At 39.6% G+C, this 16989-nt stretch overlaps 1 protein-coding gene across 3 annotated transcripts in view; it reads right to left on the bottom strand.

Moving 5' to 3' along the window:
- Positions 1-2617: 2617 nt before the first annotated feature.
- The window catches only part of PRKDC (protein kinase, DNA-activated, catalytic subunit), a 213285-nt gene continuing 198913 nt past the window's right edge, over positions 2618-16989 (bottom strand). For all 3 annotated transcript variants that reach the window (XM_045455381.1, XM_045455382.1, XM_045455383.1), the window contains 8 exons: positions 10919-11139; positions 10526-10618; positions 7342-7431; positions 7060-7131; positions 6783-6984; positions 5738-5926; positions 5051-5190; positions 2618-3146 (listed from right to left, as the gene is read on the bottom strand). In XM_045455381.1, coding sequence (XP_045311337.1) covers positions 2942-3146; positions 5051-5190; positions 5738-5926; positions 6783-6984; positions 7060-7131; positions 7342-7431; positions 10526-10618; positions 10919-11139 — 1212 coding nt within the window. In that variant the 3' untranslated portion in view covers positions 2618-2941. The remainder of the gene's footprint in view (positions 3147-5050; positions 5191-5737; positions 5927-6782; positions 6985-7059; positions 7132-7341; positions 7432-10525; positions 10619-10918; positions 11140-16989) is intronic.

Genomic DNA, 16989 nt, shown 5'->3' with positions numbered 1-16989 from the left:
TGGGGGGAGGGTAAAATAGACAAAGGGGATCAAGAATACACTTATCTTAATGAGCACTCAGAAAGTACAGAATTGTACACCTGAAACTAATATAACGTATTGTATTCAATTAAAAAAAAAAAAAAGAAAGAAAACCAAGGCAAAAATAAATACAAAAAAAACCTCCCAACAAAGAGAAGGCCAGCACCTACATGACTTCACTGGTGAATTCTACAAAACACATACAGAAGAATTAACACCAACCCTGCTCAAACTCTTCTAGGAGATATCACAGAAGGGAAAACTTCCTAACTCATTCATCAGAGACCAGTATCTCTTATGAACTCTGATGCAAAAATCCTCAACAAATTACCAGCAAACAGAACCCAACAGCATATCAAAAGGCTTACTCACCTTGGCCAAGAAGGACTTATCCCAGCAATGCTGAGATGTTTCAACATCTAAATATCAATCATTCTAATACACATTCATAGACAAGAAAAAACAGGTCCAACTCCATTAATGCAAAAAACAAAAAAACACTGACAAAACAACACTATTTGATGATGAAAACCTCAGCAAACTAAGAACAGAAAGGAACTTTCTCAATATGATAAAGGGACATTTATGTAAATGTCCCACAGCTAACACAGTACTCAATGGTGAAAGATGAAAATGTTCCCCTTAAGATCAGGAACAAGAGAAGGATGCTCATTATTCAACATTTTACTGGATGTTCTAGCCAGAGTAATTAGGCAAGAAAAAAGAAATAAAAACACTCAAATTGCAAAAGAAGTTAAACTATATCTATTATCAGAGGACATGATCCTATGTAGAGAAAATCCCCCAAATATTCATATTGATATTATTCATATTTCCTTATAATAGCACAGATGTCTTCTTTTATTTCCTGGTTTCCAAACCAAATATCTTTATTCAGCAAAAACCATAGGGTTGAAGTTTGGAGATGAGGTATGGGTTAGACATGTAGTCTCCTGTGTGTAATGAGGTCTTTACCATCCTCAGTGGTTGTGCAAGTGTCTCTGAATACCATATACAGTAACTTTTTACCACATTCTCATGGGTTCAGATATAATTTGAAGCAGACAGCTATGAAACTGGACGCATCTTGCAACAATGAACTTTTACTGATATGAAAGTAGTCCTTAAAAAACAGAATTTCTCATAACATGGGAATCTAGTTAATGAGTATATCTCACATCATCAGGACTCAAGCAAATATTATGGTTCATTAGTTGTTACAGAAAACAATATATTAGAATCAACTCAACACCAAGGTAGGTTTGTTTTGGTTGTTTTTGTGCTTAGGAAAAAATATTTACTAGATCAGGTGTATACTGGATTTTTCACACACGTGATCACTTATTTTTCTTTAGAGATGAAATTTCTTTAGTTGAATCTGACCATTTGTTGAAAACATAATGGTTTTAAAAAAAAATTTTTTTTAATGTTTATTTATTTTTGAGACAGGCAGAGACAGAGCGTGAGCAGGGGAGGGGAAGAGAGACAGGGAGACAGAATCCAAAGCAGGCTCCAGGCTCTGAGCTGTCAGCGCAGAGCCCTACGTGGGGCTCAAACTCACAAACCGAGAGATCATGCCCTGAGCCGAAGTTGGACGCTTAACTGACTGAGCCACCCAGGTGCCCCCATAATGGTTTATTTTTAATGACATAATGCATTCAACCTGTATTTATCAGAATGACTTTGTCAAGTACATTTTATACATGAACATGTTGTTTTTGAAACTGCCTGAGTGCTATATGTATAGCTATATAACAAGAGTTTCCAAATATAAATGTTTAAAGAAATAGTAACAAAAAGCTCAGAGCCAACCTGAAAACAGTTCAGGGGTTTGCTGGATTAGAGGAGGGGCAGTGATTCTATGAAGGAAAGAAAGCCATTTTTGTTTCATAATTTGATCTTGCTGTTTTAAAATGCATGTTCCCTGGGGTGCCTGGGTGGCTCAGTCGGTTGAGCGTCCGACTTCAGCTCGAGTCATGATCTCACGGTCCGTGAGTTCAAGGCCCGAGTCGGGCTCTGTGCTGACAGCTCAGAGCCTAGAGCTGCTTTGGATTCTGTGTCTCCCTCTCTCCCTGCCCCTCCCCTGCTCATACTCTGTCTCTCTCTCTCAAAAATAAATAAACATTAAAAACTTTTTAAAAAAATAAATAAAATGCATGTTTTCTCTCCAAATAAGGAATTCATTTCCAATAGGGATTTCTTTTTTCCCCTACAACTGAAATGCTCTGTGCTACCCCATCATCACACTTGCAATTTCTGAAGCTACTGGATGCAAAGCACATTCATCTATCTTCCTGTTGTGGATCAGGGTAGCAAAAGTGAGTGCTAAGACCAATGTTTTTCTCTCTCCTAAATATTTTCTCTTCTAGAGAACAATTCTATCATAAAATGTCTAAGAAGAGAATAAAATGAGAAAAAAAACTAGAAAAATATCGTAAAATATCAAATGAAATCATTTCTAAATATTATAAGCCATACCATTCCTTATTATTCCTGTATTGCTAATATAATGTAACATCGTATCATAAAATCTTAGTGATGAAGTCTTCTGGGTGTTACTTCCAATGCGCCAAATTACTAACGACAACACTGCATGGGATGTTCATACTTAAACCATTTATTAAGATAGCTGGTTTATCTAAGTCATAGCACTTGTAATATGCTATATTCTTGATTTAATACTTATACAAGCTTAGATATATTTTTCTATTATAATTCTAATCGTTGTTTATAATCTAATCATTCATTTATACCAATATTCACTTATTCATCATGATCTTGATTAAACTCCTGCTACGAGACTTTACCACTAAATAGATTTCTTTAGTGCATCAGGAAAATCAGCACGTTGATTGCTGTAGGTGAGAGTTGAGATTCTTTAAACACTTTCATGCTTTTTATCCACTGACTCCCATAATCTTCACATCCAGGGCTCCCATCCTATCCAAGTTCTGCCGAGGATATTGGGGTCTGTTGCTTGGTCAATCAAGCACTTCACTTGAGCCTCTTCTGACAGTCCACTCTCTGGTTGTTGGGCACGGATGTTGTGATCTTTGTTCCCTCGTGCTACAGCCACATAATCTGCAAAGGCAAGTACGTTCTCATGGCCCAGGAGGAGCTCATCACTGGAAAAAAGATTAAACAAACTCAAAATCATGAACCATGCATTATTTTTCCTTTGTTGCCTGCATTCCTAGCTATCCTATCCAAACGTTTCCTCTCATCACTTATAGAACATTTTCTGTGGTTTATGATCTTGAAATCAAGAGACTGGATTTGTAGGAACACAGAACACAAATAATGTTGCTATTAACATTTGTCTACAGGTGCCTGGCTGGCTCAGTTGGTAGGGCACGTGACTCTTGATCTCAGGGTCATGAGTTTGAGTCCCACGTTGGGCACAGAGATTATTTAAAAAAAAATAAACAAAGCTCATCTACTAAAAAATCCTAAAAGAAATAAATATATATCTATATATGTAAACATTTGACTGCAAGTTTCTGTGTAAATGTATACTTTCATTTCTCTTTGGTGTGTGCATAAGACTGGACTGGAATTACAAGCCCAAATGGTGATTCTAGATTTAACTTTCTGAGGAAATGCCAGACTGTTCATAGCAGCTGCACCGTTTAACATTCCCATCAGCAACATACAAGGGCTCCAAATTCTCCACGTTTCCCAACACATGTTATATTCCACTTTTTTTATTATAGCCATTCTAGTTGGTCTGAAGTGGTACCTCACCTGCATTTCCCTCATAACTAATAATGTCAGGCATCGTTCCATATGCTTATTGGCCATTTGTATACCTTCTTTACAGAAATGCCTGCTCAAATCCTTTGGTCATTTTTTAAAGGGGATTGTTTGTCTTTTTATTAAGTTGTAAGATTTTTTTTTAATGTATTCTAGATACAAGTCCTGTATCAGCTGTGACTTTCAAATACTTCCTCCCATTCTGTGGGTTGTCTTTTTACTTTACTTTCTTGATGGTATCCTGTGAAGCACAAAACTTAAATTCTGATATGAATTTACCTATTTTTTTTCTTTTTTTGCTGTGCTTTTTGGTGTTATACTTAAGAATGACAAAAGTCATTGCCAAATCAGGTCATGAAGATCTACCCCTGTGCTTCTGAGTCTTTTATAGTTTTAGCTCTTACATTTAGGTCTCTGATCTATTCTGTATTAATTTTTGTGTATTGTGTGGGATAGGGATCAACTTTTGTTCCTCTGCCAGAGCCATTTGTTGGAAAGACCACTGGTACCCCTGTCAAAAAAACAACTGACCACAGACTGCCAGCTATTATTACTTAATTGTAAAGTCCAATTTTTATCCCTCTTGTGGAACATCTCTATAAATTTCTATTTGCTTTAGACCTCAATAAGAAAAATTTTCTTTTACGTTTATTTGAGACAGAGAGAGAGAGAGAGAGAGAGAGAGAGGGAGGGAGGGAGAGCACGCACGCACGTGTGACTCGGGAGGGGCAGAGAGGAGAGAATCCCAAACAGGCTTCGAGCTGTCAGTGCAGAGCCTGATGCGCTCACGAACCATGAGATCATGACTGGAGACAAAATCAAGAGTCGGATGCTTAAGTGAGCCACCCAGGCGTCCCAACAAGAGAATTTTTGAAGCTAACCTAAAGGCTAACTCAATTTGGATTCTTGCCAACAATGTGGATTCTCCACACCTGTGTGCTGTGCCAACCCAGATCATATTTTCTCCTAAAAAGGACAAAGGCAATTTTAAAATCTAAATCTCCTCTTACATACCAATATTATTGTAATTGCCTAAAAATGCTCCTGCTGTTCTTCACATTGGTACTGGTTATTCCAGGCACCGACTTGAAGCCTGAAGACTGTGCCAAGAGGGCAGAGGCCAAGTACACAGGCTTCAGAGATACAGACCCTGCCCAGCCTTGCAGAAGTTCACCTCCTTAAGCCATGCTTTTTTCATAAAGCCATGCTTTATATGTTAGTCATTCTTTAGTAAATAGTAGCATGTTGGTGTTTTGTTCACAAATAACCATCTTACCAAGTAATAACTGCCGGATTAGCACCTGCTAACTTTCTCTTAGCATAATGTATTCTCTGGCGGGGAAACCAATTCTTTTCAGTTACGTTTACTTCTTGAAGCCATGATCCTCCTTTTTTTAGCATTTTCTGTTCAAAATTCTAAAGGAAAAGAACATGATGTTCTCTGCTTATTATAACAGTATATGTGATCACATTAAAACACTGAACCAGTAATGATTTTAAAATAAATATCTATAACTAGGGGGAGCTTTATAACTTTTTATACACATTCTAATAGTAGTAATACACATAACAGGGACAATGACATCCCCATCAAGGATGCCATCACTAAGCCTCATTCTTTTGGGGCTTACTATTTATGATTTATAATCAAGGAAGACTTCACATGAAACAGATTTTAAGCTAAAAGTTGTCTCAGAAATCAGACCTAAATCACCAATAGGTCTACATTAACTCCTCATTAGAAATATACTCATTTGAAACAACAGTTTTCTCCAAATGAAGATTATGTCTCTTATCTGGTTTACAGGTCAACTGACCCCAAATGTTAACTTTAAGAAATACTGCACAACACAATGTAAATATTTTAATAAACAAAATTTGATACATTTCCAACATATGACAGGAGATGCCAGATCAGTCACTGGTATGTTGTAATGAAAGTAAACAGAACAAATAACCCTACTTTCCAGTCGAAGGAAGGTTCCTTTACAAACACGTCCATGGTGTTGATAAGCAGGTCTGAGTGTGAGCGGAAGGCTCTCAGAGCATGCACCATGACACTGCACATAACACCTGCTTCTTTCATTGGTAACATCAGATTGATAAATTGGCGAGTCAGACGAAAAGGCATCAACTCAGGGACAGGCAGAAACTAAGGAGGGAAAAACATGGACCAGGAGGACATATGAACTAGAAACCTCAGGGAAAAGGCACAGAGCATCTTCTCATAGTTACTGTTCAGAGTGAGTGAGAAATGATATCGGCTACACAGATGTGAACCCACTGCGCCCAAGAGTACCCAACACAATCATCTTTGCACAAACCTGTGTGTGTGTGTAGGACCACACAGCCTGCAGAGATTTATAAGTGCAGCTGAAAATATTCAGGGTTTAATGTCAGAGAAAAGATTTGTATCACATCTTGTGCAAGACATTTTGATTATGGGGCTTCATAAAACCTTAAAGTCTTCCCTTTTAATAGGAACACATTTTATTCTTGGCTCTAGTTATACAACTCATCACACCTTTTTTTGTTGTTGTTTATATTCTTTTTTCTTTTCAAATTTTTATTTAAATTCTAGCTGGTTAATATAGAGTACAATATTGGTTTCAGGAGTAGAATTTAGTGATTCATCACTTACATACAACACCCAATGCTCATAACAAATGCCCTCCCATCTAGCCCATCTCTCACCCACCTCCTTCCATCAACCCTCAATTTGTTCTGTCTTTTAGAGTCTCTTATGGTTTGCTTCCCTCTTTATTTTCCCCCTCGCATATGTTCATCTGTTTTATTTATTAAATTCCACAAATGAGCATCATCATACCTTCTATAACCTGTCTGAACAAGGCCAAAACAAAGTTGAGATTATCCTTTATTCTGCAAGAATGTCAAATTTAATGACCACGACAAATCAATCTAATTGATTTAAAATCTATCCATTTCCAGAAGGTCCTAGGACTATGGTTCTAAATCAGGCAAGAACAATGAGAGCAAAGTGAGCATACCTGAGTAGCTGATCCAAATGCATGTCCAAAGTCGATTCCAATCATTTCGCCTGTCTCCATGCTTACCATGAAATTGTTCAGATGTCTGTCTCCAATGCCCAGAATCCAGTGGCTAATGCACAGAAGAGCATGAGAGCTGGCAAAGTGGGAGCGGAGTGCCAGGAAGGCCTCAGGGCCTGTGCTCATCTTCAGAAAGGCCCGCCTGGGGGAGGGAGACATGATCTCTGTAGTCTCTGCTACACCACCAGCTAGTTTGTAAAGTCAGAAGGATACTTACTTTAAGAGATCAGCTGGCACTTTATTTTCCCTTCTTCTAAAAGATGTGACTGTTTCAGTACGACTAGCTGCCCTATGATTTAATAATAGGAAATACCTAATTAGAACAAATTCCTATGACTTGAAATTTAAAATTTGAAATAATTTACACTGAAGCTCAAATATCAAACAGCTAGATTTTGATGATCTCTCGGAAGCAAAACGTTCTAAGAAACAAAAGTAAATACACAACTTTGAGAAGAATGAACTAGTCACTAAAAAGGAAAATCAAAACAAAACTTACTTAAACATCGACACGTAAGCGCCCACATCATGTTTCCCAGACATCTTTGCCAGCCATTCTCTATATTCATGTGGTGGTGCTCTGGGATCACTAACAAGTAGGAAAAAGGGAAACAGCAGCAGGAAGATATTTAGCATTGTAAATTCAGAGGCAAAGATCACCAAGAATTAATTGAAAAATAGTGAAAAGGCAGGGAAATAAATATGACTTTCAATCACATTTAATATTAACACTGAACCCATGTTACTCTGGATCTAGAATCTCAATATATTGTCATTTATTCTTAGTTACTCTGAAAGAGACAAAGGCTATTTCCTATGCAAAAATTCAGGCACAAAGTGATCAGATACAATAAACTTCCCACCTCACATAGAGAGGAACAAGATGAATTAAATGTAAGTGCTAATGATCCAGGCATACAGTTCTAAAAATCTGGTAGTGGAAGAGAGCCTTAACAACAAGGCTCTTTTTGGCTTGCCACACTCTTTTGTCGCCATTTCCAGTATGCAGACACAAACAAAATCAATATTAAATACAATAAGGTATTTTCTTTTTTTATTATTATTTTTTTTAAATGTTTATTTATTTTTAAGAGACAGACAGAGTGCGAGCGGGGAAGAGGCAGAGAGAGAGAGGGAGTTACAGAATCTGAAGCAGGCTCCAAGCTCTGACCTGTCAGCACAGAGCCCAATGCGGGGCTCGAACCCACCAGCTGTGAGATCATGACCTGAGCCAAAGTCGGACGCTTAACCGACTGAGCCACCCAGGTGCCCCCCCTCTTTTTTAATGTTTATTTTTGAGAGAGAAAGAGAGAAAGACAGAGTGTGAGCTGGGGAGGGGCAAAGAGAGACAGAGACACAGAATCTGAAGCAGGCTCCAGGCTCTGCCCTGTCAGCACAGAGCCGGACATGGACCTCAAACCCATGAACTGTGAGATCATGACCTGAGTCAAAGTCGGATACTTTACCGACTGAGCCACCCAGGTGCCCCAATACGGTATTTTGTTAAATGACAATGGTTTTGAATTGAATTTACAAAGCTGTTTTCAGTAATGTTTCACAGGCAAAACGCATTATTGGGCTGTTGGAAACATGTTTTTTGCACGTTCAGTCACTTTGGGGTTGTGTCAAAAGCTTTAAGTTTTCCTAAAAAGAAATCTGAAGAAAGAACTGTATCATATGTTACTTAGAAGTTCAATCACTTAAGGTGAATCTTTTCTGAGTTACTACTAAGTTAATTTCACAACAGAGCTCTCCATTTCAATCTAAATTCTCTCCTAGTTTCAAATGGGATGTTTAAGCCAGGAAACGGCAACATATAAATTAAGAAAAATAAAAGCAACGATTTTACTAGTAGAGGGCGGAAGCGCCTTGTTTTACGAAGGCAGTGGGAGGCGCACCTGGGTGGCTCAGTCAGTTAAGCATCCAACTTCGGCTCAGGTCATGATCTCATGGTCTGTGGGTTTGAGCCCTGTGTTGGGCTCTTGCTGACAGCTCAGAGCCTGGAGCCTGCTTCAGACTCTGTATGTCCCTCTCTCTGCTCCTCCCTTGCTTGTGCTCTTTCAAAAATAAACATCAAGAACATTTTTTTAAAAAGGTAGCAGGAAGGAATTTTATATACTTCTTTATATATACTTCTTTATATATATACTTTTATATACTTCTAAAGTATACTTTATATACTTCAAATATATATATATACTTTATATACATCAAATATATACATATATACTTTATATACTTCAAATATATATATATATATATATATATATATATTTGAAGAGTACTTTAAACTCCATTGATACCTATGTTTACCTTATGTATTTTACATTACTATCCCATCTTAGAAATGGAGGCATGGGACCAAGGGAAAGGCAAGTCACTTTTTCAAGAGTCCTACTACGTGTTAGGACCACTGTCAGTTGGCACTGGAGTGAGATGTGGGCTGCCTGACCCCGGAAAGTACTGTCCATCAGTTTCCCTGTCTCCCAGGGAAGGCAGAAACAACTATGGGCAAAGGACTCAAATGACTGGAATTAAAAGTTCGTGAACAAAGCCTATGTAACAACAGCAAGAGTATGAATAAGAATATGCTTAATTGCACAGAAATCATTTCTGACTGATGAGAATATTGCTCCTATGTAAATACTTTCAGGACAGAAAAGGGTATAATGAAGAGAAATGGCCCAGATTTATGGCTGTTTCCTCTTCCTTTATCATACAGCTAGTCACCAAAACTTGTCAACTCCTTCAAAATGTCTTTCAATGTGGTCCTTTTTATTCTTCACAGAAATAAAAACACCCAATCCTTTGTGATTAAAAAACATGTGTTCATTGTAGGCAATTTGGAAAATATGAAAGGATAAAGAAAAATAAAAAGCACCAGTATCATAACCTAGAATTACTCACTAATAATTCTAGCTAGCCCACTTGATGCTGGGCAGCCTAGGACTAGTTACATAACCTCTCTGGGTCTCAACATCCTTATCTGAACAGAGGTGTTAACAAAAACTTGTAGGTTTTTGTAAGAAAGAAATGATTTCATTCACATTAAGAACTTAGAATACTGCCTAGAATGCAGAAAATTTTTAATTAAATGTTAGCTGCTAATCTTATTATTTACTTTATTTCCTTCGAGTTTTTTGTTGTTGTTTGCAAAGCTAATACTTCGGTTCACTGTGGTAAAACGCACACAACTACTGTTTGGAACCCTCTACTCCCTTTAGTTTATTCACCCAGCCAGAGGCAGAGTAAACAACTGGCCAAGGTATGGCTCAGGGGCCCAGTTGAAAAGGTGCCCAGGGGCACCTGGGTGGCTCAGTGGGTTAAGTGTCCGACTCTTGATTTTGGTTCAGGTCATGATCTCACAGTTTGTGAGCTCAAGCCCTGCACTGGACTCTGTGCTGACAGAGCAGAGCCTGCTTGGGATTCTCTCTCTCCCTCTCTCTCTCTCTGCCCCTCCCCTGCTCTCACTCTATCTCTCTCTCAAAAAATTAATTAAACAAACAAAAAAAAAATCAAATAAATAAATAAGGGGGCCCAGAAATGACACTGGAAACACGAGGTAGAGAAAACGTGATCTAAAACAACGTTACTCCGAGGTATTATGACTGGGGAGTAACAGGCTTGCAGGACATAAGTACCCGGGGAAGGGCTGAAGAAGGAGTATTGGGGCTCTAAGTCACCTTGTATAAGCTGCTTTCTCCTCTTGTGACATGTGACTCAAAAGAAGGTCCTTCAAGGTAAAAGTATTTTCAATCCACTCAATTAGTCCTAATCTGAAAAGGAGAATGAACAGTTTATGAACACAAACCCAAACTGTTCTTTCTAGTCCTGCAGAAGCAAAAGCAGATTTCTTCATGTCAGTTCTTCACTTACCGTCTCCACATTAAGTCTGAAAAGCAGAGGTTTACAAGTGCTTATTATTCTGTTTAGCTCTTTGTGAACGCTAAATAAAACACTGAATTGTCAGGTGACTTCCAAGCCCAGCTCTGTAACCTTAAATGGGGATTGGGCTGAGAGCCAGAATTTCCATTCATGTAAGTCTGTTCTAGAATGACCATGTGCATTGGTCTCACCTGGAGGTCATGGGTATGACACGGTAGGTCTTCAGCTGCATGTTTCTCTGGCTACAGGCGGCATCCTGAGAAAGGAGGACATTCATGACCTCGAAGAGCTGCTCAATCCGCTGGTCCTGGCGCAGGTCTTCACCCCCCTTGACAAGGAAGGGGTACTCTTTCTCATCATGGCCTCGGATGATGATGCGCTTCGGTTTTCTGATAGAAGCCATTACTTTTACCTTTAAGATTTATTAAAATATTTTAGGTGCAGTCTAAAAAACTGACAAAAAAACCGATCATATTATCAAAAGAGGAAAAGTAAGGCTGGTTGGTACTCATTCCTCAAAAAGAGACCTCTCTTTGAAGACAGAGTCAAGCGACAGAAAAATAACAGAATCTAGTACCAGCAAAAGATGTGTTACCTGTTCAAGCCCTACTGCTGTGCCTCTGGAAACTTCATATTCCTTGCTACATTTAATTGCTTATAAATGTGGATATCCTTAATAATGAGCAACATATATACATGTTAACTTCCTAAAATTACTTAACCTAACCCCACATATATTTTATAGAAGGTACATACATACACATGCATACACACAGTTTACGTTTTGAGTTTGTTACATTCTTAAATATGACAGATGTTGACGCATCAAAACATTATATTAAGAAATTCAGTAGACTGTTGGGAAGGCGAGGAGAGAATATGGCGGCATAGGAGGACGCTGGGCTCACCATGTCCTACTGATCACTTAGATTCCACCCACATCTGCGTAAATAACCCAGAAAACTGCCAGAAGACTAGCAGAATGGAGTCTCCAGAGCCAGGCGCAGACAAGAGGCCCACGGAAGAGGGTAGGAAGGGCGGCGAGGCGGTGCGCGCTGCACGGACTGGTGGGAAGGAGCCAGGGCGGAGGGGCGGTCCGCCGGCCAAGCAGAGACCCCGAGTCTGGCTGGCAAAAGTGGAAGGGCCGGATGGAGTGTGTTCTGACAGCAAGCGGACTTGACATCTGGAAGGTTCTAAGCTAACAGCTCTGCTTGGAAACGGGAGGGCTGGAGGACGACGGGAGGGAGAGCTGTTGAGCCCCGGACGACAGAGCTCAGCTCGGCGGGGAACAAAGGCGCTTGCCAGCGCCATCTCCCTCACCCATCCCCCAGCCAAAATCCCGAAGGTAACCGGTTCCTGCCAGGGAACTTGCTTGCACCGCACAAACACCCAACGCTGTGCTTCTGCGGATCCATCCCTCCGGAGGGTCTGACTCCCTCCCGGTGCCGCAGGGCCCCTCCCAAAACAGATCTCTGAAGGAAAAGCGAGCTGAGCCTCCCCCTCCCGCCCCTGTGCCCCTTGCCAATCCACCCCAGCTAATATGCCACATCCCCAGCACCACAAGCCTGGCAGTGTGCAAGTAGCCCAGACGGGCCATGCCACCCCACAGTGAATCCCGCCCCTAGGAGACGGGAAGAGAAGGTACACACCAGTCTGACTGTGGCCCCAGTGGTGGGTTAGGGGCAGACATCGGGTCTATGGCCCCGCCCACCAACACAAGGTATTCAAGACAGCACAGGGGAAGTGCCCCCCAGTCCCGCACCACTCCAGGGACTATCCAAAATGAGGAAACGGAAGAATTCCCCTCAAAAGAATCTCCAGTAAATAACGACAGCTAACGAACTGATCAAAAACGATTTAAACAATATAACAGAAAGTGAATTTAGAATAATAGTCATAAAATTAATCGCTGGGCTTGAAAACAGTATAAAGGACAGCACAGAATCTATTGCTACGGAGATCAAGGGACTAAGGAACAGCCAGGAGGAGCTAAAAAAGGCTATAAATGAGCTGCAAAATAAAATGGAGACCACCACGGCTCAGACTGAAGAGGCAGAGGAGAGAATAGGGGAACTAGAAGATAAAATTATGGAAAAAGAAGAAGCTGAGAAAAAGAGATAAAAAAAATCCAGGGGTATTAAGGGAAAATTAGAGAACTAAGTGATGCACTAAAGAGAAATAATCTATGCATAATTGGTATCCCAGAGAATGAAGAGAGAGGGAAAGGTGCTGAAGGTGTACTTGAAGAAATAATAGCTGAGAACTTCCCTGATCTAGGGAAGGAAAAAGGCATTGAAATCCAAGACGCACAGAGAACTCCCTTCAGACGTCACTTGAATCAATCTTCTGCATGGCATATCATAGTGAAACTGGCAAAATACAAGGATAAAGAGAAAATTCTGAAAGCAGCGAGGGATAAATGTGCTCTAACATATAAAGGGAGACCGATAAGACTCATGATGGATCTCTCTACCGAAACGTGGCAGGCCAGAAAGGAATGGCACGAAATCTTCAATGTGATGAACAGAAAAAATATGCAGCCGAGAATCCTCTATCCAGCAAGTCTGTCATTTAGAATAGAAGGAGAGATAAAGGTATTCCCAAACAAACAAAAACTGAAGGAATTCGTCACCACTAAACCAGCCCTACAAGAGGTCCTAAGGGGGATCCTGTGAGACAAAGTACCAGAGACATCGCTACAAGCATGAAACCTACAGACATCACAATGACAACCCATATCTTTCTATAGTAACACTGAACGTAAATGGACTAAATGCGCCAACCAAAAGACACAGGGTATCAGAATGGATAAAAAAACAAGACCCATCTATTTGCTGTCTACAAGAGACTCATTTTAGACCTGAGGACACCTTCAGATTGAGAGTGAGGGGATGGAGAACTATTTATCATGCCACTGGAAGTCAAACGAAAGCTGGAGTAGCCATACTTATATCCGGCAAACTAGACTTTAAATTAAAGGCTGTAACAAGAGATGAAGAAGGGCATTATATAATAATCACAGGGTCTATCCATCAGGAAGAGCTAACAATTATAAATGTCTATGCGCCGAATACGGGAGCCCCCAAATATATAAACCAATTACTCACAAACATAAGCAACCTTATTGATAAGAATGTGGTAATTGCAGGGGACTTTAACACTCCACTTACAGAAATGGATAGGTCATCTGGACACACGGTCAGTAAAGAAACAAGGGCCCTGAATGAGACATTGGATCAGATGGACTTGACAGATATATTTAGAACTCTGCAAACCAAAGCAACAGAATATACTTTCTTCTCGAGTGCACATGGAACATTCTCCAAGATACATCACATACTGGGTCACAAAACAGCCCTTCATAAGTATACAAGAACTGAGATAATACCATGCATACTTTCAGACCACAATGCTATGAAGCTTGAAATCAACCACCGGAAAAGGTCTGGAAAACCTCCAAAAGCATGGAGGTTAAGGAACACCCTACTAAAGAATGAGTGTGTCAACCAGGCGATTAGAGAAGGAATTAAAAAATATATGGAAACAAATGAAAATGAAAATACAACAATCCAAACGCTTTGGGATGCAGCAAAGGCAGTCCTGAGTGGAAAATACATTGCAATCCAGGCCTATCTCAAGAAACAAGAAAAATCCCAAATACAAAATCTAACAGCACAGCTAAAGGAAATAGAAGCAGAACAGCAAAGGCAGCCTAAACCCAGCAGAAGAAGAGAAATAATAAAGATCAGAGCGGAAATAAGCAATACAGAATCTAAAAAAACTGTAGAGTAGATCAACGAAACCAAGAGTTGGTTTTTTGAAAAAATAAACAAAATTGATAAACCTCTAGCCAGGCTTCTCAAAAAGAAAAGGGAGATGACCCAAATAGATAAAATCATGAATGAAAATGCAGTTATTTCAACCAATCCCTCAGAGATACAAGCAATTATCAGGGAATACTATGAAAAATTATATGCCAACAAACTGGACAACCTGGAAGAAATGGACAAATTCCTAAGCACCCACACACTTCCAAAACTCAATCAGGAGGAAATAGAAAGCTTGAACAGATCCATAACCAGAGAAGAAATTGAATCAGTCATCAAAAACCTCCCAACAAATAAGAGTCCAGGACCAGATGGCTTCCCAGGGGAGTTCTACCAGACGTTTAAAGCAGAGATAATACCTATCCTTCTCAAGCTATTCCAAAAAATAGAAAGGGAAGGAAAACTTCCAGACTCATTCTATGAAGCCAGTATTACTTTGATTCCTAAACCAGACAGAGACCCAGCAAAAAAAAGAGAACTACAGGCCAATATCCCTGATGAATATGGATGCAAAAATTCTCAATAAGCTACTAGCAAATCGAATTCAACGACATATAAAAAGAATTATTCACCATGATCAAGTGGGATTCATTCCTGGGCTGCAGGGCTGGTTCAACATTCGCAAATCAATCAGTGTGATACATTACATTAATAAAAGAAAAGATAAGAACTATATGATCATGTCAATCGATGCAGAAAAAGCATTTGACAAAATTCAGCATCCTTTCTTAATAAAAACCCTCGAGGAAGTCGGGATAGAAGGAACATACTTAAACATCATAAAAGTCATTTATGAAAAGCCCACAGTTAATATCATCCTCAATGGGGAAAAACTGAGAGCTTTTTCCCTGAGACGAGGAACACGACAGGGATGTCCACTCTCACCACTGTTGTTTAACATAGTGCTGCAAGTTCTAGCATCAGCAATCAGACAACAAAAGGAAATCAAAGGCATCAAAATTGGCAAAGATAAAGTTAAGCTTTCACTTTTTGCAGATGATATGATATTATACATGGAAAATCCGACAGACTCCACCAAAAGTCTGCTAGAACTGATACATGAATTCAGCAAAGTTGCAGGATACAAAATCAATGTACAGAAATCAGTTGCATTCTTATACACTAATAATGAAGCAACAGAAAGACAAATAAAGAAACTGATCCCATTCACAATTGCATTGCACCAAGAAGCATATAATACCTAGGGATAAATCTAACCAAAGATGTAAAAGATCTGTATGCTGAAAACTATAGAAAGCTTATGAAGGAAATTGAAGAAGATACAAAGAAATGGAAAAACATTCCGTGCTCATGGATTGGAAGAATAAATATTGTCAAAATGTCAATACTACCCAAAGCTACATATCCAATGCAATCACAATCAAAATCGCACCAGCATTCTTCTCGAGACTAGAACAAGCAATCCTAAAATTCATATGGAACCACAAAAGGCCCTGAATAGCCAAAGTAATTTTGAAGAAGACCAAAGCGGGAGGCATCACAATCCCAGACTTTAGCCTCTACTACAAAGCTGTAATCATCAAGACAGCATGGTATTGGCACAAAAACAGACACACAGACCAATGGAATAGAATAGAAACCCCAGAACTAGACCCACAAACGTATGGCCAACTAATCTTTGACAAAGCAGGAAAGAACATCCAATGGAAAAAAGACAGTCTCTTCAACAAATGGTGCTGGCGCCAGTCAGAGTGGCCAAAATGAACAAATCAGGAGACTATAGATGCTGGAGAGGATGTGGAGAAACGGGAACCCTCTTGCACTGTTGGTGGGAATGCAAATTGGTGCAGCCGCTCTGGAAAGCAGTGTGGAGGTTCCTCAAAAAATTAAAAATAGACGTACCCTATGACCCAGCAGTAACACTGCTAGGAATTTACCCAAGGGACACAGGAGTACTGATGTATAGGGGCACTTGTACCCCAATGTTTATAGCAGCACTGTCAACAATAGCCAAATTGTGGAAAGAGCCTAAATGTCCATCAACTGATGAATGGATAAAGAAATTGTGGTTTATATACACAATGGAGTACTACATAGCATTAAGAAAGAATGAAATATGGCCCTTTGTAGCAACATGGATGGAACTGGAGAGTGTTATGCTAAGTGAAATAAGCCATACAGAGAAAGACAGATACCATATGTTTTCACTCTTATGTGGATCCTGAGAAACTTAACAGAAACCCATGGGGGAGGGGAAGGAAAAAAAAAAAAGAGGTTAGAGTGGGAGAGAGCCAAAGCATAAGAGACTCTTAAAAACAGAACAAACTGAGGGTTGATGGGGGGTGGGAGGGAGGGAAGGGTGGTGATGGGTATTGAGGAGGGCACCTTTTGGGATGAGCCCTGGGTGTTGTATGGAAACCAATTTGACAATAAATTTCATATATTGAAAAAAAAAAAAAGAAATTCAGCAAATA

This window comes from Leopardus geoffroyi, chromosome C3, assembly GCF_018350155.1.
Source record: "Leopardus geoffroyi isolate Oge1 chromosome C3, O.geoffroyi_Oge1_pat1.0, whole genome shotgun sequence".
Taxonomy (NCBI): Eukaryota; Metazoa; Chordata; class Mammalia; order Carnivora; family Felidae; genus Leopardus; species Leopardus geoffroyi.
Note: the sequence above shows the minus strand (reverse complement) of the source record. Positions and strands in the feature narration are given on the sequence as shown.